The following is a 26,255-nucleotide window of genomic DNA, read 5'->3' as shown; positions in this document are numbered from 1 at the left end:
GAAAGGAATGTGCATTTTTCCCAGGACATGTGCAGTGTATATTGTAGAAGGGGTAAAAGAAATGCAAACAAACCATGCTACTTAACTAAAATCCTATTAGGGTTCTAAAGGGAGCCACAGTAGGTTGTGTTTCCTTTTTCAGATCACTTTGTGTTTTGGAAGCAGAAGTTGAAAGTGAAAATAATAGTAAAGTGGAAGTTGGGTGGAAAGTTGATTGTGTCCCTCTTAAGAGAGGGTCTCTGAGCTGCTGATGGCTTTGGATCCAAAAGCAAGCCAGAAAACGTCTGTGAAAATGCAAATTACTTAACTGACAGAGGAAGGAGAGAACTGCCCATAAATGGCAGCACAAAGGAGCTGCAGATAATGAACATACCTGGTCAGCAAGCAAACTACCTGAAACCAAGAGGCTCAAATTATGACCCTCCAGAGGAAGGTGGAAAAAGAAGTCAAACCTAAAAATAAGAGAGGGGCAGGTCAACCGTAAGTAGGAAAAATATTCTTTTTGTTTGTGTATGCAGTGCTGAAATCTAAAGCTTTTAATAGATTTGATGTTAATATTAAACATTGGGATAAATTTAATGTTAATAAGTACCCCTGTAACAATGTATAGTGTAAAGGTTTTTTTTAAAAATCATACAAAGTCATATAGTAATGATGCTTCTCAGGTATTACCTGTGAATAAACTTAAAGCTTAGCACAGCAGAAAAAACATTTCAAACTTGGACTGCTGTATAAGAAGACAAACTGAGGTACACCACCTCATGAATTTAATAACTGAACAATGGGATAATTTCCCCTAAACCCTTAAAAGGTAGGAGCCATTGAAACCTGGCCTGCCTAAAGAACAAAAACACAGGAAAGTATGGGGGTAATTCCTCTGTTTTGCCTACACTCAGCAAGGATATTTGTGAAAGGAAGTGATATTTTAAGCAATAAGCTGCCACCCCAAAAGGAGTAGAAACATGTTCTTTTTGTGTTTCAGAAAATCAGGGAAAGCTGGTACCAGCTGAAGAGCAACCCAGAATACCATGGATCTACTGTCTCAACAAAGATTCTGTTTTATGTTTTGTGTTTTGTCTTGTGTTGTTTGTCTTGTTGCTAGCATTGTTGTGTATTGTGTTACAAAAAAGAAAATACTGCATTAGGCAGAAAAGAATGAACAAGTATTTTAACTGTATTTACAGAAACGCCAGTCTGTTAACAGGGAAACATCCTTAGGTGGTAAAGGCACATTTAAAGGCAAAATATGCATGAGATACAAGATTTATCTGTTGGTGGGAATAAAAGGATGGACATAAAAAGTTTTTAAAGCACAAAGTGAAATTACCAAGGGAAAAAAGGGTATGTAAAAACATTGGTTATTAAAAGAATAAGACTTGCCAACTAGTACTTCTTAGTCAACTTCCAGCATGCAAGCCCAGCTGAATGCACCTAGGTGTTGTATGACATTGGATGTAAGGAAAGAAAGGCTCAGTGAAGGTATAGCTGCCCTAATACTATCTCAATGCGAACTACTGAAGGTTATTGGATTTTCCCTGGTAGCCAGGAGGGGTGGGTAGTCTAAAGAAAAGGCTCCCAACAAATGTATTGAACTGCTTTGGGTGGAACTGGATTAGAAGTTGGAGTGCTGGATGCTACTGACATAGAGGTATTGGCAAACAAATGAAGTTATGTTATAAATATTTCTGTCATATTATAGCAATTAGGATACGTGACTTTGAATTTCATATCCCCGATTTTAAATATAGTCAGTTAAAAGTGTCTTATACTTCGTATTCTATTGTAACACCTGTGCCTCTTGGAATGGATTTAACTGCTTTACAGACATTGCTTGTAGACCCTGATTTACAGAACCAGCTATATATTGCAAAACAGGAAGGGCGCAGAGTCATGGTTACCGTGCTTCATAATGCCAATGAAATTAAATGGGTATTTGCAAGACTTGGCCAAGACCTGTCACACCACTGGTGGGAAGTGTTATTGAGATGGTCCTCCACTGGCACAGGCATCCTGAATTTGGCCCTGCACCCCATCATAGTTGTGACGTTGCACTCTATATGATTTTATAAAAATATGCTAATGAGTGTGAATATAATGTAACTGGAATATGCTTCATGCAAAAGGTCTCTTGTAAGGTATCAATACAAAGCTTATGATCTACTGAGTGTGGTCATCCTATTTGTATAAATGTATCACTCTTGTAAATGAAACTAGAAATATGACATATAACTCTGAGGTCCTATTGTAGTTATGCAAAGTGTGGGCCATTAATGGTGGTTTGGAATCTTAATGGCTCCGATTACCCATGACAGTTACCTGTAGATGGTTCTGTATTACTTGTAAGTCTTCCCGTAAACCTGTGGGCTGGCAAATGGGTAATGAAGTCTTACAGTGACATGTGATCATGTCACCTGAACTGGAATCCATCTTTAACTTGGTTCTTTTCCATTGAGAGGAGGGGTGGGAACCCAGAGGGACAAAGATTCCCACCTTATGCAAAAGATATATAAGTGGGTGGAACAGAACAAACTGGGCAGCCATCATGAGAAATCCCCTCGCTACCACCTGAGCTGGAACAAGGGCTGTACTGGGGAAAGGATTGTGCCCAGACTAGGAAGGCATCCAGTCTGTGAAAGAAAAAGACGGTTACTCATCTTTGTAACCGTTGTTCTTTGAGATGTGTTGCTCATATCCCATTCCAATTAGGGTGTGCGTGTGCAGCGTGCACGATCGTTGGAAGATTTTTACCCCAGCAACACTCGGTGGGTTGGCTGAGGCGCCCCCTGGAGTGGCGCCTTCATGGCGCCAGATATATGCCCCAGCTCACCCAGCGCCCCCTCAGTTCCTTCTTGCCGGCTACTCCAACAGGGGGGAAGGAGGGAGGGGTTTGGAATGGATATGAGCAACACATCTCAAAGAACAACATTTACAAAGGTGAGTAACCGTCTTTTCTTCTTTGAGTGCTTGCTCATATCGATTCCAATTAGGTGACTCCCAAGCCTTACCTAGGTGGTGGGGTTGGAGTGAGATGTTGCGAAGGATGGCTGAACCAAATGCAGCATCACCCCAGGACTGCTGAATTATCGCATAGTGGGCGGCGAAGGTATGCACTGATGACCAAGTTGCTGCCCTACATATCTCCTGTATGGGTAAGTGTGCCAGGAAAGCAGAAGATGAAGCCTGAGCCCGTGTGGAGTGGGCGGTAAGGTGCGTAGTTGGGACACCAGCCAAGTCATAGCACGCACGGATGCATGATGTGATCCAGGACAAGATGCGCTGGGAGGAGACCGGAAGGCCCTTCATCTGGTCTGCAGCAGCAACAAACAGCTGCAACGTTTTCCTGAAAAGTTTAGTTTCACTCGATGTAGAAGGTGAGGGCCCTGAGAACGTCCAGGGAGTGTAGCTGTTGTTCCCGTTGAGAGGCGTGCGGCTTCGGGTAGAAGACGGGGAGGAAGATGGCCTGGTTGAGATGGAAGGCAGACACCACCTTAGGGAGGAAGGCCGGGTGGGGTACACCTGTTCCTTGTCCTTATGGAACACCGTATATGGTGGTTCCGATGTGAGTGCCCTGAGGTCAGACACACGCCTCGCCAAAGTGATAGCTACAAGGAAGGCTGTCTTCCAGGAAAGGTACAGGAGCGAGCAGGTGGCCATCGGCTCGAACGGGGCAGCCATGAGTTAGGAGAGGACCAGTTGTCAAATTTGTGGGAACAGGCGCTCCAACCCCTTGAGAAATCTGCTGACCATGGGATTGGAGAAGACCGAATGCCCGCTTTCGCCTGGGTGAAAAGCTGAAATAGCTGCCAGGTGCACTCTGATGGACGATATTGCCAAGCCCTGCTGTTTTAAGGACAGGAGGTAGTCCAAGATGATAAATACTGATGCCTGTAGCGGGGCCATATGACTCTGAGCGCACCAGCAGAAAAAACGCTTCCACTTGGCTAAGTACGTGGACCTGGTAGAGGGCTTCCTGCTACCCAAAAGGACCTGCTGAACCAAGTGAGAGCAGCACAGCTCAGATTGAGTTAGCCATGCAGCATCCACGCTGTGAGGTGGAGAGATTGCAGGTCAGGATGACAGAGTTGTCCGTGGTCCTGAGTGATCAGGTCTGGCCACAGCGGGAGTGGAATTGGAGTGTCCATCGACAGCTCTAGGAGAGTGCTGTCTGGGCCACGCTGGGGCGACCAAAATCAGATGGGCTCTGTCCCTGCGCAGCTTGAGCAGGACCCTGTGGACTAGCGGGAATGCAGGAAAGGCATAGCACAGATGATCCTTCCACTGTATTAGGAAGGTATCTGACAGGGAACCCAGAGAGCATCCTTGGAGGGAGCAGAACACCTGGCATTTCCGATTCTCACGAGAGGCAAATAGGTCTATCAGGGGAAAGCCCCACTTCAGGAAGACAGAGTGGATGACGTCCGGGCGAACCAACCACTCGTGAGTCTGGAATGATCTGCTGAGGTGGTCCGCTAAAGTGTTCTGGACTCCTGGGAGAAACAACGCCACCAGATGGATCAAGTGGGCTATACAGAATTCCCACAGATGAGTGGCCTCCTGACAGAGGGTGGACGACTGGGCTCCCCCTTGCTTGTTGATGTACAGCATGGCTGTTGTGTTGTCTGTGAGGACTGCAACACAACGACCTTGAATGCACTCTCGGAATGCTTGACAAGCCAGGTGCACAGCTCTGAGTTCCCTATGTTGATGTGCAGGGATAACTCTCCTGCCGACCATAGCCGCTGTGTACGGAGGACTCCAAGGTGGGCTCCCCATCCCAGGGATGACGCATCTGTGACTAGGGACACGGAGGGCTGCGGGGTGTGAAATGGCACCCCTTCGCACACTGATTTGGGGTCCAGCCACCAGCCTAGAGAGGCTAATATCCCTGGCAGGATGGTAACCACCGTGCTCAAGCTGTCCCAACCTGGGCGGTATACTGTTGATAGCCAGGCTTGGAGTGGATGTAGTCGCAACCTGGTGTGCATGGTCACATACGTGCAAAAGGCCATGTGTCCCAGGAGGCATAGGCATGTTTTCACGGTCGAGGTCGGGAAGCTTTGCAGGCTGTGGGTGATGTTTGCCAGGGACTGGAAGTGTGCTTCCAGCAGAAGTGCTCGGGCTAGGCCTGAGTCTAAGACTGCTCCTATGAATTCTATCCTCTGGATTGGTACCAGAGTAGATTTCGTGACACTGAGCAGGAGGCCCAGTTGATTGAACATGTTCATGGTGAGCTGGACATGAGAATGCACCTGATCCCTGGAGCGACCCCGAATAAGCCAGTCGTCGAGGAATGGGAACACTGGGATCCGTTGTCAACGAAGGGAGGCAGCCACAACAGCCATTCACTTGATAAACACTGTGGGGGCCGTGGGTAGGCCAAAACGAAGGACGGTGAATTGAAAGTGCTGTTGATTGACCACAAAGCGAAGGAAGCGTCTGTGCACTGGGTAGATTGCAATGTGGAAGTACGCGTCCTTCATGTCGAGGGCGGCGTACCAGTCTCCAGGATCTAAGGAAGGAATAATGGTCCCTAGAGAAACCATGCCGAACTTCAACTTTACCATGAATTTTTTGAGTCTGCATAGGTCCAGGATGGGCCAAAGCCCGCCCTTGGCCTTGCGGATTAGGAAGTAGCGGGAGTAAAACCCCCTGCCCCTTGACTCTCTTGGAACCTCCTCTATCGCTCCCACAGCTAGGAGTGATTGGACCTCCTGTAGAAGAAGGTGCTTGTGAGAAGGGTCCCTGAAGAGGGACAGGGGGGGAGGAAGCAAATTGAAGGGAGTAACCCCTTTCCAGCATGCGTAGGACCCAACGGTCTGATGTTATGTGAGACCATGCATGGAGGAAATGGGAGAGACGATCTTGGAAAGGCGGGGAAGGATCCTGAATGGAGACTGGTGCACCATCCTCGGGCGCATCTTCAAAAGTTCTGCTTAGGCCCAGCTGATGGCTTCGGAGGGCCCTGGCCTTGGCTGGCTTCGTGGCCAGTTTGTTTTCTTCTACCACCTCAGCCGCATCCTCTAAAGGAGTCCTGTCTTGGCCGAGGGGGAGGGTAGGACCTCTGAAGCTGCACTCTGAAGGGCCTTCTCTGTGTTACTGAGGTAGGCATTCCCAGAGAGCGCATGATAGTTCTCGAGTCCTTCAGACTCTGCAGCCTTGAGTCTGTTTTCTCTGAGAATAGGCCCTGTTCATCAAAGGGCAGGTCCTGGAGGGTCTGCTGCAACTCTGGTGGTAAGCCAGAGACCTGCAGCCACGCGATGCAGTGCATGGCTATGCCTGAGGCCAGGGTCCTAGCCGCCAAGTCCGCCGCGTCCAGAGAGGCTTGCAGGGAGGTTCTGGCCACCTTCTTGCCCTCTTCCACTAGAGCCCCAAATTCCTCTCTGGACTTCTGTGGAACCAACTCTTTGAATTTCTCCATAGAGTGCCATGAATTATAATCGTATTGGCTCAGGAGTGCCTGCCTGTTGGGAGGCCTGCAAGCCTCCAGCCGAGTACAGCTTGTGCCCAAACAAGTCTAGGCATCTAGCATCCTTTGATTTAGGCGCCGGGGCCTGCTGACCGTGCAGTTCCTTCTCGTTGACCGAAGCCATGACAAGGGAGCACGGTTTGGGGTGCGTGTAGAGGTACTCGTACTCCTTTGAGGGGACAGAGTACTTCCTTTCCACCTCCTTGGCTGTAGGTGGAATAGAGGCTGGCAATTGCCAGATTGTCTTGGCATTGGCCTATATAGTCCGTATGACTGGGAAGACCACCCTGGAATGTGCCTCTGCCAACAGAATGTTGACCATCGGGTCCTCTACCTCCACCACCTCCTCTACCTGGAGGTTCATATTGCACACCACCCTGCAGAGCAGTTCCTGGTGGGCGTGAAGGTCCATAGGAGGAGGGCCCAAAACCGTAGTCCCTGCCACTGCCTCATCAGCTGAGGACAACGAAGATACCCCTGGGACTAAGGGATCCTACATGGGGTTCTCATGTGGAGGAACTTGTTGCCCAAGGTCCACCACACTAGGGGCATGGGCCTGTATTCGCACTGGAGCAGTCCCCTCAAAACCCCCTGAGGGTGGAGGGAGGCGAGACACAGTGGCCTCCGGTACCTGGGGCTCCGAAGGGGCGGAACGGGAAGCCCCTGAAGGAACCCCTTGGGACTGATGATATGCCCAGGGGGTCCAAAAAGATCACTGTGGAGGTCCTTGGCCCGGGTCCTGGCCTTTGTCCAGCCACAGGCCTGCACCATCCGCGCCCTGGTCCTGGGCGTGATGGCTGCCTTGTGAGCGTGACGACATGGAGGCGGACCGAGACAGCCAAGGAGGTGCTGAATGTGCCAGTGCAGAGTCCCCCGGTGCTGTATGGCGCCATGGTGCTGGGGACCGGTGGTGTGATGTAGAACGGTACTGAGACATTAATCGGTGCCTGCGGTCATATCAGTGCCGGGAGCCTGATCTGCATCTTGATGGTGACCTCCAACGAGATCGGCGCTGGGATCGGCTCCGGGTCGAGTGCTACTCTGACCGGTACCAGGAGTGGTGCCAGGAGTCTGATCAGTACCAGCCGTACCGCGATTCGGATCTCCACGAGCTGGAGCGGCGTCGCGAGTACGACCGGTGCCGAGAACGGGATCAGCGCCAGGACTGTGAGTGATGCCATGAAAGGTGCCAGGACCAAGATCGGGACCGGTGCTGCCCTGCTTCACTCGGTGACGGCGATCATATCAGGGACGGTTTTCCCTTCGACAGCTCCTCCTGCACCGGAGGTGCTGTTGGCTGCAGGGGAGTCAGCTCTGTGAGCGCAATCAAGTCCTGCGCTGTTGAAAAGGTCTCCAGCATGGAGGGCAGCCTCCGCTCGACCATGGTGTGCAGCAGGAAGCTTACATGCACTGGACTCAAAGGCCCTTGCGGCACCAGAGTTGACGGTGCAGGAGCCGATACTTGTCCTGTGCTCTCCGGCAATGGATGCGGCTCCAACTGCGGTGTGGGAAGTGTTGGTGGCTGTCGAACCGACAAACAAGAAGCAGTCGGCACCCTCTTGGGCTCCTTCTTCTTCTGGCCCGGAGATAGGGACCAGCGCCGTGGTGGTGGAGGTGCCAGGGAGGCCTGACGCCGTGAGTCTTTAGCAGAGTCCAAATGCGGTGCCGGACCAGTTGGTGCTGCAGGGGCACTCCGCACCAAAGACGACGCCGAGTCCCGGTACGTGGAGGAAGGGACTGGGCTAAGTACCACCTCCATAAGGAGCTGCTTCAGTCTGAAGTACCCCTCCTTTTTGGTCCTCGGCTTGAAAGCTTTGCAAATGCGGCACTTGCCCGCTTGGTGGGATTCCCCCAGACACCTTACGCAAGAGTTGTGTGGGTCTCCCATTGGCATCGGCTTCAGGCAAGCCGAGCAGGGTTTGAAGCCCGAAGACCCAGGCATGGGCCCAGGTACCTGGACGGGGGAGAGGGGAGAAGACCCCATTCCACCCTAATAAGTACACTAATCTAACTACACAAATTAACTATTAACAACTATTAACAGGTACTAAAGAGAATGCTAGGGAGAGTGGAGATCAGCTACGCTGTGCTCCACAGTTCCAACGACTGTCACAGGCGGTAAGAAGGAACTGAGTGGGTTCTGGGTCGGCTGGGGCATATATCCAGTGCCATGAAGGCACCACTCCAGGAGGTGCCTCAGTTGACCCACCGAGTGTTGCTGGGGTAAAAATCTTCTGACGATCATGCACGCGGCACGCACACACCCTAATTGAAATCGATATGAGCAAGCACTTGAAGAAGAACTTATTGAAACATCTCTGAGGGAGAGATTTTATCTGTATTCAGTTTTATTACCGTACTAGACTTAGACTTGTGTGTTTTATTTTATTTTGCTTGGTAATTCACTTTGTTCTGTCTGCTATTACTTGGAACCACTTAAATCCTACTTTTTGTATTTAATAAAATCACTTTTTACTTATTAATTAACTCAGAGTATATATTAATACCTGGGGTGGGGGGCAAACAGCTGTGCATATCTTTCTATCAGTGTTATAGAGGGCGAAGAACTTATGAGTTTACCCTGTATAAGCTTTATACAGGGTAAAACAGATTTATTTGGGGTTTAGACCCCATTGGGAGTTGGGCATCTGAGTGTCAAAGACAGGAACACTTCTTAAGATGCTTTCAGTTAAGTCTGCAGCTTTGGGGCACGTGGTTCAGACCCTGGGTCTGGGTTTGCATTAGGCTAGCGGGTCTGGCTCGAACCAGGCAGGGCACTGAAGTCCTAAGCTGCCAGGACAGGAAAGCAGGAGTAGAAGTAGCCTTGGCACACCAGGTGGCAGCCCCCAGAGGGTTTCTGTGACCCAACCCATCACAATAATAATCTTGGGGTGCCAAATAGTAGTGGTTTTTGTTACCAGCCTGATGACATGCTGGACCTGGTGCAAAATCCGGCAATTGCAAGTCCTCTGACAGATGAGTCAGTGGTTACTGCCACCAGCACTTGTACCCCCGGGAAAGGAACATATTGAACTTGTTGCCCCTCCCTCAAATGGGAAAGGAGGCTAAAATGATTGCTTGTCAAATTGCTATGCTGGTGTACTAAGTATGGGATGACAACAAGAAGATAATTTGCTCAGTCTCCGCTGAGAGCCTTGAGCTTTCGCAGGTGCATCCAGAAAAGGTGAGACAGAGATCATGTAAAGGCCCCCTTGTGTTAAAGGTGACCTTTAAAGAGGGGAACTGTACGGGGAGATGTCAGCAATCCAATAAAGTGCCTGAAACCACTATGGCTTATTGCTAAAAGCACCAAGTCAGCAGGCGTAGCTTAACCAAGGAAGGAGGGGAGGGGGTTTTGGGTGCCACAGAAAGGGCAGCTTGACCCCGTGTCCTTCCTGATAAGAATTGTGTTGAAGTTGCTGATCCATGCATTTTAGAAGAGCAGCATGTGTCTCAGGAATGTCTATTGGGGCCTCAAGGCTGCAAGCTCTGGAAAACCCCACACCTGGTTAATCAATAATCAGAAGGAACATCTTGCTTGACCATTGTAACTGCTTACTTAACAAATTTTCTTTAAGGGACATGTCATTCTATTACTAATGTATAAATAAGGGGGGAAAGTGTGAGGTATTTTGAGGAAGTTGGACTCTTCTGGACTCTCTCTCTGGATACATCTTGCAATCGAGAGCCACTCGAGAGCTACACTCAGCTTCGATAATTATCGAGGGTCGGGGGTGTTTTACAAACCTGTTGCAGACGTGTGTGCTTGAGACTAAGTAAAGTGTAGGTTTAAGTGAAAGCACTCTTGTGTTGTCCTGTTTGTGCCAGCCATCTATCAGTTGGACAGCCGTGTCTCCCATGATTTATTTCCTGACACCACCTCACATAGTGTAAAAGTTACCAAGAGCTTTAGGTTGAAAGAACCCTGGGTAACAACATCAAGCGGGGAGTGGATGCAAAGATGTTACAGGACAGGATTAGAATCCAAAATGATCTTAACAAATTGTAGAATTGGTCTGAATTTAACAAAATGAAATTCAATCAGCCAAATGCAAAGTAATTAATTTAAGATAGAAAAATCAAATGCACGCCAATAAAAATGGGAATAACTGGCCACATGGTAGTACTGTTGAAAAGGATCTGGGGTTATAGTGGATCACAAATTGAATACGAGCCAACAATGTGAAGGCTAATATTCTAGCATATATGAACATGAGTGTCGTATTTAAGACACAGGAGGTAACTGTCCAATACTACTCAGCCCCAGTAAGGTCTCAGATGGAGCATTGTGTTCAGTTTTGGGCACCACAGTTTAACTACTAACTGTGGTATGTAACCTATTGCTTAAATCAGCATCTGTACCAGTTGACTGGAGGAAACCTAATGTGATGCCAATTTTTAAAAAGGGTTTAAGAGGTGATCCTGGACATTACAGGCCAGTAAGCCTAACTTCAGTACCAGGCAAACTGGTTGAAACTATAGTAAAGAACAGAATTATCAAAAACACAGATGAACATATGTTGGGGAAGACCCAACATGGTGTTTGGAAAGAGAAATCATGCCTCACCAATCTACTAGAATTCTTGGAGGTGTCAACAAGCACATGGACATGAGTGATCCAGTAGCTATAGTTTACTTGGACTTTCAGAAAGCCTTTGATAAAGTCCCACACCAAAGTCTCTTAAGCAAAGTAAGTAGTCATGGGATATAAGGGAAGGTCCTCTCATGGATCAGTAACTGGTTAAAAGACAGGAAACAGTGTAGGGAATAAATGATTAGTTTTCACAGTGGAGACAGGTAAATAGTGAGGTCCCCCCCAGCATCTCTGGTGGGACCAGTGCTGTTCAACATATACATAAATGATCTGGAAAAAGGAGTAAACAGTGAGATGGCAAGGTTTGCAGGAGATACAGAAATAACTCAAGATAGTTCATTCCAAAGCTGAATGCAAAGGGTTACAAACTGGGTGACTGGGCAATAAAATGGCAGATGAAATTCAATGTTAATAAATGCAAAGTTATGCAGTGCAGTGACAGGCAGATAATTAAAAATACAAACATTTCCCATTACATTTTGGGTAGTTCCATGCTGCCTTTCTGCTGTGCATCATGCAATGGACAGAATGAACAGGCTGAGACTGACTGATCTACATGAAGTGTAAAGATTCAACAGTGCAGCTCTTTCACTGTCTTCCCTACAGAGGGTCTTGATTTCATATCTGACTTTGGTGCAGGCAGCTACAATAGCTCCTCCTCTCTCTCCAGGCTATGCAGGTAGGAGCCAAACCCTAACAATAAAGTTGATAAATCTTGTGTTTCACCCGACCAGCCACCACAGGAAAATAATGGTTAAACCATAAACAGCACCAAAAGGGTTAAACCATAAACATTCACGTTTTGTTTTTATTAAGAAAGCATGGACAAAAATGAACTCACGAGGCCACACCCCCTCTACTCTCTCCTTGACACAAAGCATCATGGGCCACATCAAAGTGTAAGGGTGTGCAAGGGACTCCTCTCACTTGCAGGCTGATCTCCATTGACTGCATCCCTTCACTCCTGACAGGCTATGTCACCAGCTTGCAGCTCCAAGCCAGAGGTCACAGCTGTGGGGAGGGCAGCTAAACACTCATTCCTGCTTCAACACGGCTTCCCCATCCTGCTTTGCAAGTGCTCACACAGAGACTGGATTTTGGGATTTGCTAACTCTTCACCCGCTCTCTCTCCAGCTGACCTATGAGGGGTCTGACCCATCCTCCCCATTCCTCCCTTTGGCTGTGCATTTTAAATATCTGCCCCACACCTCCTGTCCTGTCTTCTGTGCTTCTGAAATATAACAACTGTGAAGCCTCACATCTCTTCAGCTGGGAGGGGGGGCCCCTCCAATCAATAACCCAGAAGTCCCCAAATTGCCCTCAACTCTGAGCAGTGGCTTCTTCTTTTTATCCTTGGTTCACTCCCGAAATGGGAACCAACCACTGGGTATTTATACCTATGCAGACAAGACTCCCTTTGCTTGCATCCTTATACCACAGGCAAAGACAGCCTCCAAAGAAATTAAGGGGGGGAATAACTAACAGAACAAGAACTGAGGGGTAGGGGGAGTGATTCCTAATTTGTATGTGCAAAAAGAAAAGGAGGACTTGTGGCACCTTAGAGACTAACCAATTTATTTGAGCATGAGCTTTCGTGAGCTACAGCTCACTTCATCAGATGCATACCGTGGAAACTGCAGCAGACTTTATATATACACAGAGAATATGAAACAATACCTCCTCCCACCCCACTGTCCTGCTGGTAATAGCTTATCTAAAGTAATCGTCAGGTTAGGCCATTTCCAGCACAAATCCAGGTTTTCTCACCCTCTACCCCCCCACACAAATTCACTCTCCTGCTGGTGATAGCCCATCCAAAGTGACAACTCTTTACACAATGTGCATGATAATGAAGTTAGGCCATTTCCTGCACAAATCCAGGTTCTCTCACTCCCTCACCCCCCTCCAACAACCCACCCCATACACACACAGACTCACTCTCCTGCTGGTAATAGCTCGTCCAAACTCTCCAAAAGGAGAGGCCCCGAGATAGAACAGCTGCTTCTGCTGGGCTGAGAGTATAGTTGGATAGGTTAACAATATTGCTAGGTGGGTTGAGGGAACCATTGCTGTGGCCCCTTGCAGCATGTAGTAGTTTAGAAAGTTTAGTGTCCTTTTTCTTTTGTAGAGAAGCAAAGTGTGTGTTGTAAATGGCTTGTCTAGTTTTAGTAAAATCCAGCCACGAGGAAGTTTGTGTGGAAGGTTGGTTTTTATGGTTTTTTCACTAAACTTTCTAAACTACTACATGCTACAAGGGGCCACAGCAATGGTTCCCTCAACCCACCTAGCAATATTGTTAACCTATCCAACTATACTCTCAGCCCAGCAGAAGCAGCTGTTCTATCTCGGGGCCTCTCCTTCTGCCCCTCCACCCCCATGAACATGATACAGTTCTGTGGTGACCTAGAATCCTATTTTCGACGTCTCCGACTCAAGGAATATTTCCAAAATACCTCTGAACAACATACTAATCCACAGAGACCTCCCTACCAACACTACAGAAAGAAGGATTCTAGGTGGACTCCTCCTGAAGGTCGAAACAGCAGACTGGACTTCTACATAGAGTGCTTCCGCCGACGTGCACGGGCTGAAATTGTGGAAAAGCAGCATCACTTGCCCCATAACCTCAGCCATGCGGAACGCAATGCCATCCACAGCCTCAGAAACAACTCTGACATCATAATCAAAAAGACTGACAAAGGAGGTGCTGTTGTCATCATGAATAGGTCGGAATATGAACAAGAGGCTGCTCGGCAGCTCTCCAACACGAGTTTCTACAAGCCATTACCCTATGATCCCACTGAGAGTTACCAAAAGCAACTACAGCATATGCTCAAGAAACTTCCTGAAAAAGCACAAGATCAAATCCGCACAGACACACCCCTGGAACCCCGACCTGGGATATTCTATCTACTACCCAAGATCCATAAACCCGGAACTCCTGGGCGCCCCATCATTTCAGGCATTGGCACCCTGACAGCAGGATTGTCTGGCTATGTAGACTCCCTCCTCAGGCCCTACGCTACCAGCACTCCCAGCTACCTTCGAGACACCACTGACTTCCTGAGGAAACTTCAATCCATCGGTGATCTTCCTGATAACACCATCCTGGCCACTATGGATGTAGAAGCCCTCTACACCAACATTCCACACAAAGATGGACTACAAGCCGTCAGGAACACTATCCCCGATAATGTCACGGCTAACCTGGTGGCTGAACTTTGTGACTTTGTCCTTACCCATAACTATTTCACATTTGGGGACAATGTATACCTTCAGATCAGCGGCACTGCTATGGGTACCCGCATGGCCCCACAGTATGCCAACATTTTTATGGCTGATTTAGAACAACGCTTCCTCAGCTCTCGTCCCCTAAAGCCCCTACTCTACTTGCGCTATATTGATGACATCTTCATCATCTGGACCCATGGAAAAGAAGCCCTTGAGGAATTCCACCATGATTTCAACAATTTCCATCCCACCACCAACCTCAGCCTGGTCCAGTCCACACAAGAGATCCACTTCCTGGACACTACAGTGCTAATAAACAATGGTCACATAAACACCACCCTATACCGGAAACCTACTGACCGCTATTCCTACCTGCATGCCTCCAGCTTTCACCCTGACCACACCACACGATCCATCGTCTACAGCCAAGCTCTGCGATACAACCGCATTTGCTCCAACCCCTCAGACAGAGACAAACACCTACAAGATCTCTGTCAAGCTTTCTTACAACTACAATACCCACCTGCGGAAGTAAAGAAACAGATTGATAGAGCCAGAAGAGTTCCCAGAAGTCACCTACTACAGGACAGGCCTAACAAAGAAAATAACAGAACGCCACTAGCCGTCACCTTCAGCCCCCAACTAAAACCCCTCCAACGCATTATTAAGGATCTACAACCTATCCTAAAGGATGACCCAACACTCTCACAAATCTTGGGAGACAGGCCAGTCCTTGCCTACAGACAGCCCCGCAACCTGAAGCAAATACTCACCAACAACCACATACCACACAACAGAACCACTAACCCAGGAACTTATCCTTGCAACAAAGCCCGTTGCCAATTGTGCCCACATATCTATTCAGGGGACACCATCACAGGGCCTAATAACATCAGCCACACTATCAGAGGCTCGTTCACCTGCACATCCACCAATGTGATTTATGCCATCATGTGCCAGCAATGCCCCTCTGCCATGTACATTGGTCAAACTGGACAGTCTCTACGTAAAAGAATAAATGGACACAAATCAGATGTCAAGAATTATAACATTCATAAACCAGTCGGAGAACACTTCAATCTCTCTGGTCACGCAATCACAGACATGAAGGTCGCTATCTTAAAACAAAAAAACTTCAAATCCAGACTCCAGCGAGAAACTGCTGAATTGGAATTCATTTGCAAATTGGATACTATTAATTTAGGCTTAAATAGAGACTGGGAGTGGCTAAGTCATTATGCAAGGTAGCCTACTTCCTCTTGTTTTTTCCTACCCCTCCCCCCCCCAGATGTTCTGGTTTAACTTGGATTTAAACTTGGAGAGTGGTCAGTTTGGACGAGCTATTACCAGCAGGAGAGTGAGTCTGTGTGTGTATGGGGGTGGGTTGTTGGAGGGGGGTGAGGGAGTGAGAGAACCTGGATTTGTGCAGGAAATGGCCTAACTTCATTATCATGCACATTGTGTAAAGAGTTGTCACTTTGGATGGGCTATCACCAGCAGGAGAGTGAATTTGTGTGGGGGGGTGGAGGGTGAGAAAACCTGGATTTGTGCTGGAAATGGCCTAACCTGACGATTACTTTAGATAAGCTATTACCAGCAGAACAGTGGGGTGGGAGGAGGTATTGTTTCATATTCTCTGTGTATATATAAAGTCTGCTGCAGTTTCCACGGTATGCATCTGATGAAGTGAGCTGTAGCTCACGAAAGCTCATGCTCAAATAAATTGGTTAGTCTCTAAGGTGCCACAAGTACTCCTTTTCTTTTTGCGAATACAGATTAACACGGCTGTTACTCTGAAACCTAATTTGTATGTGTCTTCTTTGGATATGCAAATAAAAGCCTCACTGTATTTTTATGGAAGGTGATGGAGGTGGGGGAGGGGAAAGGTGACGTTAAAAGCCTTTGGGGAATTCTATTTGATGTGCTGTTCCCGATCCCCCCAGTGTTGGTGCAAAATACACCTGCTAAGCTTCCCCTACTTGACAGGTGGGCTTCACATTCCCAGGGACTGCAAAAGTCAGCATAGAAAACAGGTCAGGGTTCCCGCTGATCTCCTTATAAATGGCAGTGGTCTCTGAATCCCAAATGCATCTGTCATAAATATAAAGGGAAGGGTAAACCCCTTTAAAATCCCTCCTGGCCAGAGGAAAAATCCTCTCACCTGTAAAGGGTTAAGAAGCTAAAGGTAACCTCGCTGGCACCTGACCAAAATGACCCATGAGGAGACAAGATACTTTCAAAAGCTGGGAGGAGGGAGAGAAACAAAGGGTCTGTGTCTGTCTATATGCTGCTTTTGCCAGGGATAGACCAGGAATGGAGTGTTAGAACTTTTAGTAAGTAATCTAGCTAGGTACGTGTTAGATTATGATTTCTTTAAATGGCTGAGAAAAGAATTGTGCTGAATAGAATGACTATTTCTGTCTGTGTGTCTTTTTTGTAACTTAAGGTTTTGCCTAGAGGGATTCTCTATGTTTTGAATCTAATTACCCTGTAAGGTATTCACCATCCTGATTTTACAGAGGTGATTCTTTTTTTACTTCTATTAAAAGTCTTCTTGTAAGGAAACTGAATGCTTTTTCATTGTTCTCAGATCCAAGGGTTTGGGTCTGTGGTCACCTATGCAAATTGGTGAGGATTTTTACCAAACCTTTCCCAGGAAGTGGGGTGCAAGGGTTGGGAGGATTTTGGGGGGAAAGACATGTCCAAACTACGTTTCTCAGTAAACCCAGTTAGAGTATAGTGGTGGCAGTGGATATTCCAAGGACAAAGGATAAAATTAATTTGTACCTTGGGGAAGTTTTAACCTAAGCTGGTAAAAGTAAGCTTAGGAGGTTTTCATGCAGGTCCCCACATCTTTACCCTAGAGTTCAGAGTCGGGGAGGAACCTTGACAGCATCTGTGCTAGAAATTCTCCTTTTTCTGCACTCAGGGCCTTCCTCTCCCAGCTCGGCCCAAATCCCAGCTGTATCTCACCCCCATAGAGATTTTGCTTTCTTTATATTCAGGGTCTTCCCTCCTTCTCTTGCCATCCCTTGCTGGTGTGAGAATGATCACGGAGCTAAAATCACCCCTCCAGTGTCCCTTTGAGCCCCTGACCTTTACAACATTTACCAAACAACATAATTACAGGCTCCCAGGGTCCACTAGGCTCTCTCACTCCGGTAGCCAGTACAACAGATTCACCGGCAAAAAGGGATTGTTAAACACAAAATGAGGGAGGCAGAGAAAGATGCTCTTGAGGTTTCGGCCTTCTGAGGTCTTGTCATGGCATCAGGGAGCCATCTCTCCACCCTCCGCCCCACGCAGGGCACCACGCAATGTGGGGGAGCCGATCTGATGTGTCCGAGGCCAGTGAGGGAGAGCCGTGCTTGATTACTGATAATAATAATAATAATAATTAATAATAATGAAGAAAAGAAAAAAAGAAGGTAAAACAGGACGCAAGGAAGGATTATCTTGCGGTGGCTTCTCTGGTGCAGAGAGAGAATATATATCTATATACAGGCAAGGCAGGGAGGCCAGGGCAGCTGGACCTGCGACCTTTCACCCCATGCCCCCCTTCCCCCCCAGGTCCCTCACAAGGGACAGGCTCTCGAGTCTGTAACGCGCTAGGTGATTAAGTCCCAGTCAAAATCGTTGGGGATTTCCTCATTGGCGCCTGGAGGAGGGACTGGAGGTCGGGGGACCAGATGGTGAGCTGAGTGGAGGGGGAAGAGGGAGAAAAAGGGAAAGAGATGGTTAGCGGAGAAGTCAAGCTCTGTCCTAGTGGGTTCTTGGGAACAATAAAAGGGGAAGGACTCAGCTGGCGTGAACTTCCCCAGAGCAGTGACCTGCCAGGACACATTCCCCACCCCCCACCCCCAGCAGCACACGTTTCCACCCCAAGACAGTGTCCTATCAGTGTCCAGATTGGGAGCAGGGGCTCAGGTCATCTATGGGTAACCGCAGCAATGGGAGATTCCCCATGAGCTGCCCTCAACAGTGTTCAGTCAGCATCTAACTAAGGCCTAAGGAGTCTGGCAGCATGAGCTCCCTCACAACAGTGCCCAGTGAGCACCCAGCTGTGGGAAAGTGGTGTGACGGGGCAACGAGATGGGGCGGGGGGGGGGTGAGAGGAGTCGGGCAATTGAGCTTGCTCTCACCAGTGCCGTGGCAGTGTCCTGCTGCGGGACCTCCTGCAGGCTAGGCTCCCTCAGCCCTACTCCAGCTCTCTAACAGCAGTCCTGGACTCCCTCCACCCAGCTCTGCCAATTCCCCTCAATCCTGCCCTGCAGACCCTCTGGTTCTTTACCACTGGCCCCCTCACATATAAGGAAATAAAATGTTCATATCAGAAAATACCAAGGTTGGAAGGGACCTCAGGAGGTCATCTAGTCCAACCCCTGCTCAAAGTAGGTCAAATCCCCAATTTTTGCCCCAGATTCCTAAATGGCCCCCTCGAGGATTGAACTCACAACCCTGGGTTTAGGAGGCTAATGCTCAAACCACTGAGCTATCCCTCCCCCTGAAATTATGCTTAAGGCATCAAGATCAAGTGCCCAATGTGGGGCTCGAACCCACAACCCTGAAATTAAGAGTCTCATGCTCTACCAACTGAACTAGTCAGGCTGTCTGCCTCATTCGATTTCCTCTGCTTGTTTCAGAACAGAAAACAACATCACTAAAAAGAGACGCAAATTCATTTCCTTCCACTTCTGCTGGGGAAAGGGTACAGAGCTTTGCAAAGCTCATCATATTTTTCTTTACTCTTTTATGTAATTTATTTATTGTGAGGTGGAGGGAGCTGTTAGGAAACAACATGTTTATATCCACAAAGGGGGAAATGAGGGTGCAGTGTGTTGATATGGGGAGACCTCCTCATTTTTCCCAAGATATGCGCTAAGACATGCACTTCACTTCCCCTTGGCTGCAAATCAAGGATGTGGTCTGGCTTGAGTGAAAGTCACTGGAAGGTAGTAAAGGTATTTTTCATGTGCTGGCCATTCTCATTAGAACCTCATATGCCATCAAGTTACAGACAGGCAGACAAACAGAAATGGCACTGAAGTGAGTGTAAGGTTTTGCACAGACAAACAGAAATACTGTCAAATTGAATGTAAGGCCCCACTGTGCTTGGCCAAGTAGTCTGTAACTTCTCACTGCATGATATTACTGAGGTAAAAAGCAGATTAATAGTAACAAGATTTGACACCTACATGAATCAGAAAGCTGTACTATCTTCAGTGATGCTACTTACAGTAAAAATGGCTAAGGCTATCAGTCCTATGATTCTATGATTCCTCATGCTTCAGAGTGAAATCTTATCATCAGTTGGTGGTTGGGAAGAAATTTCCTTGCAGTGAGGTGTATTATGGGGTTTTGTGTCTTCTTTTTGAGTTTTGTGTCTTCTGTGACACATGGTATTCCAAATTAGATAGTCCAGGTTAATGGGAGTTGGGATATAAGATTAGATGGATCCAATATGCAGGAGACAGTATACACAACCAGATGGATCAATGTTCTGATCTGCTACACCAGACAAAATAGACCAGTAATGTGATGTGGTTGAGCAGGCTATGGGATACTGAACTAGATGGAGCAATGATCTGTGTTATCATGGCAAGAGGCAAGAGACAAAATCTACTGCTTTGATCTCACGCGGTGAGTCCAATTTCCTTATGAAAACTTCTTGTAAGCACCATATTTGTCCACATGCCACTATTGCTTTATTTCAGCAGCATTAGGCCAGATGTTTTGCCGCTCAAGTCATCTGATTACAGAAGTGACTCATTCTTGTCCTTCCGCTTGGGTGCAAAAAATCTTCAAATAATGGACTTAAAGTCAGTTCCTAAACTGACCATATAAGTTTTTCTCTGATGACTCCAGAGCCAATGCTTAAGACAAGACCTACGATCAAGGTGGTTCTTGCTCCCCAGTCCATTAAGGAATCTGCTGTACCAGGGTATGTACAGAAGGCAGACAGCATTCTATCTCTGTGTTCTGCAATTTCTCTCGGTTGCTCTTTCCCTCCATCTGTTGCTCTTAAAGTGTTTCTCTCTCTCTCCCTATCTTTGTAGTCATTTGTTACTGCCTCCATGCCTTCTTAAAGCATCTCTCTCTCCCTGTGCCTCTCTCTTTTAGGGATCTAGAAAACCTTGGGTGGGACAGTGTGACAGGACCCTCTAGATGGATTCATCCAGCTCCCTGTCTTGGAGCAGGATTGATTTCAGTGTGTATAAAGCATCTTCTTTTGACTATCCACTGTGTAGATTCTGAGAGGCAGCTTGGTCCAGTGGCCAGGGCAGCGTTCTGTCTTGGCTCTGTGTGTGTATCAGTGAAGGAGGTTACTCCATAGCAGCATTCCCCTCCCCCCCAGGAAGGATAAGGGACCTGCTAGTACAATAAGCAGGACAGGGGTGATCTTTAGCTGGAATAATAATGGCGTGTGATTTGGAGTTGAAGGAGCAGGCTTTTAGCCTCAGCCCTCCAAGGGGTGTGTGGTTTATACAGTAACTTTGCCTTCTGCCTGCACAACTGGGATTTATTACAACTTGACAAGGAATAGTGAGACCTGGGTTCTATTCCCTGTGTCACTGACTCCATGAGGGACCCTGGGGATGTCATTTAAAGTGCATTTCTGCTCTGAAAAGCGGCATTGTGAGTCCCACATTGACCGTCTCTCTCAAGGATTTATGTATGTATCAAATGCACTGTGGTGACAAGGAAAACAATGTCCTTTTTTTCTAACTCCCAGCCCAACAAACCTGGGGCGTGTCTTCACGTACAGCGCTACAGGGACACAGCTGCACCGGTGCAGCTGCCCCACTGGAGTGCTCCTTGAGGAGGCTCCTATGCCAATGGGAGAGCTTCTCCCACCTGCATAGTTAATCCATCTCCCCGTGAGACAGCAGGTGTGTTGGTGGGAGAAGCTCTCCTATCAATGTAGCGCAGTCTCCACTCGGGGGACTAGGTCGATGTAACTCTGTCGCTCAGGCCTGTGGATTTTTCACAGCCCATTGCGATGCAGTTATACAGATATAGGTCTGTAGTGTAGACCTTGCCTTCTTCTGGGATCTTGCAATGCACACCTCAAATCTATTCAAAATGCTACTCTTCCTGAGTAGTCTCTCTGACCACGTCACCCCCACACCCACCAGCCCTTTGTTTCCCTCCACTGGCTCTCTCTTCTTCACTGTATCAAATACAAACTACTAGTCTTTACTTTGAAGGCAGCTTAGCCCTCCCTTACCAAGCCTTTATTGGCCATTTTCCTCAAGCACCTTCATGCTTTCAGCTATGCTGCCCCTTATCTTGGGAGCAGCTCCCCCATCACAATTCATAGTGTCCCTTCTTAAAACTCACCTCTGCTGTGATGCCTACAGATCTCTTGACAATGGGTAGGCAGTTGATGTGGAAAGACTTCTGCTTATTATGTTAACTATTATTGTTTCTCTTGTCCTTCCCTCCTTTGTGTTTCATCCATCTTTTGTTTCAGCGTATGTTACAGACTGTAAACCTTTGGGGCAGGGCCTGTTTGATTTTTATTGTGTGTGTTCAGTACCTGATTGGAGCCTAGTTGCTAGTGTAACAGAAATGTATATGATGATAATAATAACAACAGAATCACACTGGGTTCTCTCCTTCTCTTGCTTCACCAGCAATAATAAAGACGTTGCATGCTGAATTAGACCCTTGGTAACCCCTGTGCAACTTCTCTCTTCCGATCATGCCCTCAGTGATACTTCTGCAACCTGATGCTTTGGGTTTGGCATCGGTCTAACTGCCTGGAACTTGTAAACAATTCTGTTAATGCACAGGAAGAAATAGAATCAAGCTCCCTTTCACTGAGCTATCTTGGCTCTGCTCGGGGAACATGAGTAAAAAGCTGTCAAAACTGTTTTAGTCATTCAAGTGAGTAAATCTCGCTCTGAACACATCCAAGGGTTGAGGGAGAGGTGTTGTTTTTACATTGCTGCTTTTCAGAGTAAAACTGTACTTTAATCTCTCTGTGCATCTTTCTTCATCTAGAGAGAATCATAGAATCACAGGACTGGAAGGGACCTCGAGAGGTCATCTAGTCCAGTCCCCTGCACTCATGGCAGGACTAAGTACTATCGAATGACACTTTTTCACTTATGTAGAGGTCTTTGAGATCTATGGACAAGAAGTACCAAGTACTGTTATTACTCCATATTCCAATTTCTCTCCTTCTCTCAATATCCCTCTTTATTTACCTGTCTTTTTCTATCCATCAATTTCTTACTCTTCATCCTGTGTCTCTCCTTCCTTGGAATAGTGGGGGTTGGGAGATGCTCAGGATTAAGCTGCTAGGAAAGCAGGGGAGAAGGAAGGTTTACACAAGACTTTTGCTGGAAATGTCCCCTTCTGTATGGAATCGCTGACTCCACTGTTCTAGTTGTAACATCATGGAAACAGTTGCAAACCAGAGGCTCATGGGAATACAAAAATTGCTTTCAAGGCATAAACCTCACCACCCAAGAGAGAGGGAACCACTTCTATTTTAAAGGAAAGAGGAACTAAGACTAAGTTTTTGCAGTAAAGGAGAGAATTATTTATATTTTATAGAGAGTTAAAAGGAGATGAGGAGGGACAGCTGGAATTAGGGTGACCAGGAGTGTAAATAAAGGATAATCTCTGCTAAGGATAGTGCTGGCATTAAAGGCTATTTTGGAGATAGGAGAATCTGAGGACACCAACATTTACACTGTGGCACTATGACCCCTTCTCGTGGCTAGACCACATAGAGATGTATGATTTGGCTACAGCCTTTGCACTAGTACAGCCAGGTCTTCCTGCTCAGGCAGTAGGGGGGACTTGTGCTGTCATATTTATAGCTTCTAGGTTCAACCTCTACTCCTGACAACCCACACAAAGATGTTTTGATACATGCAGAAAGCATAATCTTGGGGTTGGGCACATACAGCTGGCAATAGGGTGTGTTAATGGTATAGCAAATGATCTTCTATTTTTTTGCCACCAGTATCTAAAGACTATGTCTCTGCTCCTGAGGAGTAACAGCACCTACAAGCCAGATGATGGTGCCACACTACAGTACGCGCCAGAAATCATTTGTTCCTTAATTATCTTCATTGTCACCTTTATCCTGGGTCTCCTGGGCAATGGCTTGGTGATCTGGGTGGCTGGCCTGAAAATGAAGCGGACCGTGAACACTGTGTGGTTCCTGCACCTTGCCATGGCTGACTTCCTGTGCTGCATGTCTCTGCCATTCTCCATCATTCACCTGATCCTCCATGAGTACTGGCCATATGGCCACTTCCTCTGCAAGGTTATCCCATCAGCCATCATCCTCAACATGTTTGCCAGTGTCTTTCTCCTCACTGTCATCAGCATTGACCGATGCTTGATGGTAATGAAACCAGTTTGGTGTCAGAACCGCCGTACTGTGAGGCTTGCATCAGTGGTGTGCGGTTGTATCTGGCTCCTGGCCTTTCTTATGTGCTGTCCTGCCTTCCTCTACCGTGAGACCCTCACAGATGAATTCGGCAAAACTGTGTGTCATTATCAATTTGGAGATGATAGGGATTATGGAGATTATATGGATTACAGGATCGGGAATGATTCAGCGTTGAGCTCTGGCATATCCCAAGATGAAAATCCTGTTGATTTCTCCAGTGCTGATATTTCTAGCAGCCTTTACAACGATACTGACATTCTGGGGAACTTGAATGATTACTTCTCCTACAGCAGTCGGCCAGCCACCCTACTGACCATCAGTATTACCAGGATTGTTTTTGGCTTCCTCCTTCCCTTTAGCATAATTGCAGCTTGCTACATCCTTATTGCCGTCAAGATGCATGGAGCCCGATTTACCAAACCCCGTGGTAAGACCCTGCGAGTGATCCTGGTTGTGGTAGTAGCATTCTTTGTCTGCTGGGCTCCATTTCACGCAGTTGAGGCACTGTCTCTCCTAGCTATGCCAGGCACCAGATTTAGGGAGACAGTGGCACTGTGGGACCACCTCTCTACAGCACTAGCCTATGCCAACAGCTGCATCAACCCTTTGCTCTACGTATTTGTGGGGCGGGACTTCAGGCGGAAGGCACGCCAATCAGTGCAGGGCATCTTGGAGGTCGCCTTCAACGAGGAAGTTACACGCTCCACTTCCTACTCACGGGACAGGACCAAGACTTCAGCAGACAGGGATATCAGCAGCAACACCCTCTAAAATGGGGATTCCAGACAGCACTGCCAGGGCAGGAGGAAGACATTTGCCCCTTCCATGGCTGTGACTTTTTGCTTGAGGACAGCAGAGCCAGAACAATGAGTTTGACAATAATCTGTACGGGATACCCATGGGGACTGGGGCAGTTCAGAACAGGCCAACCTCCCCTTTAATAGCCTCCTAAAGAGAGGGGAGATTGGCCTATTCTGAACTGAATCTTCTGATGGGACACACAAGGGAAGCAGAGAGCCCCCTATCTGAGAGAGAGAAGTGCACTTGTGAGAAGATGTGTGGTGGAATTATGTAGTTACTCCTTAACATTACTAAATAAGAATGTGGTTGCAGAATATCTATGTACCACATTTATTAAGCATGTATCACATCATCTGCGCCTGCTAAATTACAGGGAGAAGATACTTTGACATTTCTCCTTGGAATTTGTCATCATACCTTTCCCTACCCTTAACTCTTCTTCAGCTGGGACCCTGAACTTTTTCACAGCAGTGCCCAGCAGGAGTGCACTCTGGGAGTGCTAGTTTTCCTCACAACAGTGCATTGTAGCAGACATCCCCTACCTGCTCATCAGCAATGGAAGCTGCCTTTCATGGCAATATTCTTAGGGTCTTTCAATTTCAGTTAGTCATGGCCTTTCTCCTGTCCTCCTACTATTCCTCCTACTATTCCTGTCTCCAAAGGGCCACTTCTCTTATTTTCCATGCCAGCTCAAGGAGAGTTTCTACATCTCAGCTAATACATCACTGCACAAAATCAGTAACTGGGGCATAAGGGGCAATTTTCAGAAAAATGAACCTCATGCTGTGGACATGAGTTCATTAGAAATAGGACCCTCCTTTATGGCTTTAGAAGGTCCCCTTGATATTACAGCCTGAGATACAGTGATAAGGTAGGTCTCACTAGTCATGGAGATGTCCCTACTACATCTAAAGCTTCTGGATACCCAAGCAATCAGAGCAGAGGTTGCCATCCAGCATGTAACCCTGAGCAGGCTGGAGCTGAGTCACCCCTTCTGTAAAATTTCAGAAGGGAGATGGCTGTGAAAGTGCTGTGCCTGAATTCAAACTGTATGCTTCCATTAGACACAAGAAAGGACTGAGAGATATGGAAGGAAGCGGCCACACAAATACACACAGTGCTAGAAATAGTCATGCACACAAAGAGCCATAGATTCACAGATTCATAGATATTTAGGTCAGAAGGGACCATTATGATCATCTAGTCTGACCTCCTGCACAACGCAGGCCACAGAATTTCACCCACCACTCCTACAAAAAAAACCTCACACCTATATCTGTGCTATTGAAGTCCTCAAATCATAGTTTAAAGACTTCAAGGAGCAGAGAATCCTCCAGCAAGTGACCCGTGCCCCATGCTACAGAGGAAGGTGAAAAACCTCCAGGGCCTTCCAATCTGCCCTGGAGGAAAATTCCTTCCCGACCCCAAATATGGCGATCAGCTAAACCCAAGAGCCAGTTGTTTCCTTCAGTGCAAAATCTTAGAGAGACCAAAGCCACAGTTCTGATCAGATATAAACTTCTCCAGTGCTCAGACGTGCAAAGTAAAAGATGCATATGGAAAAGATTTAAAGCAAGGGAGCACTGTCTATACACGTGGACACTACCATGACTCCCAAGTCTCTGAGTGAAGATAAATGCTGCACCAAACAGTGGTGACATCATGATAGGGGTCTACTATACACCACAAAGCAGGAAGTGGGATGGATGAGGCATTTTTAGAACCATTAACAGAAATATCCAAAACAT

General features: G+C 47.3%; 1 protein-coding gene and 1 non-coding gene across 2 annotated transcripts; one reads left to right on the top strand and one right to left on the bottom strand.

Annotated features, from left to right (window-relative positions):
* Positions 1–18,826: 18,826 nt before the first annotated feature.
* Positions 18,827–18,899, bottom strand: TRNAK-CUU (transfer RNA lysine (anticodon CUU)). Its single transcript has one exon. It is a non-coding gene; the product is annotated as a tRNA-Lys (tRNA).
* A 1,288-nt stretch (positions 18,900–20,187) lies between these two features.
* Positions 20,188–24,477, top strand: LOC144259211 (C3a anaphylatoxin chemotactic receptor-like). The gene is made up of 2 exons (XM_077807395.1): positions 20,188–20,232; positions 23,272–24,477. Exon 2 carries the CDS (start codon positions 23,284–23,286, stop codon positions 24,475–24,477), a length of 1,194 nt encoding a protein of 397 aa, XP_077663521.1. The 5' UTR covers positions 20,188–20,232; positions 23,272–23,283.
* The last annotated feature ends 1,778 nt before the right edge of the window (positions 24,478–26,255 follow it).

The sequence above is a fragment of the Eretmochelys imbricata genome, chromosome 1 (assembly GCF_965152235.1).
Source record: "Eretmochelys imbricata isolate rEreImb1 chromosome 1, rEreImb1.hap1, whole genome shotgun sequence".
NCBI lineage: Eukaryota > Metazoa > Chordata > Testudines > Cheloniidae > Eretmochelys > Eretmochelys imbricata.
Note: the sequence above shows the minus strand (reverse complement) of the source record. Positions and strands in the feature narration are given on the sequence as shown.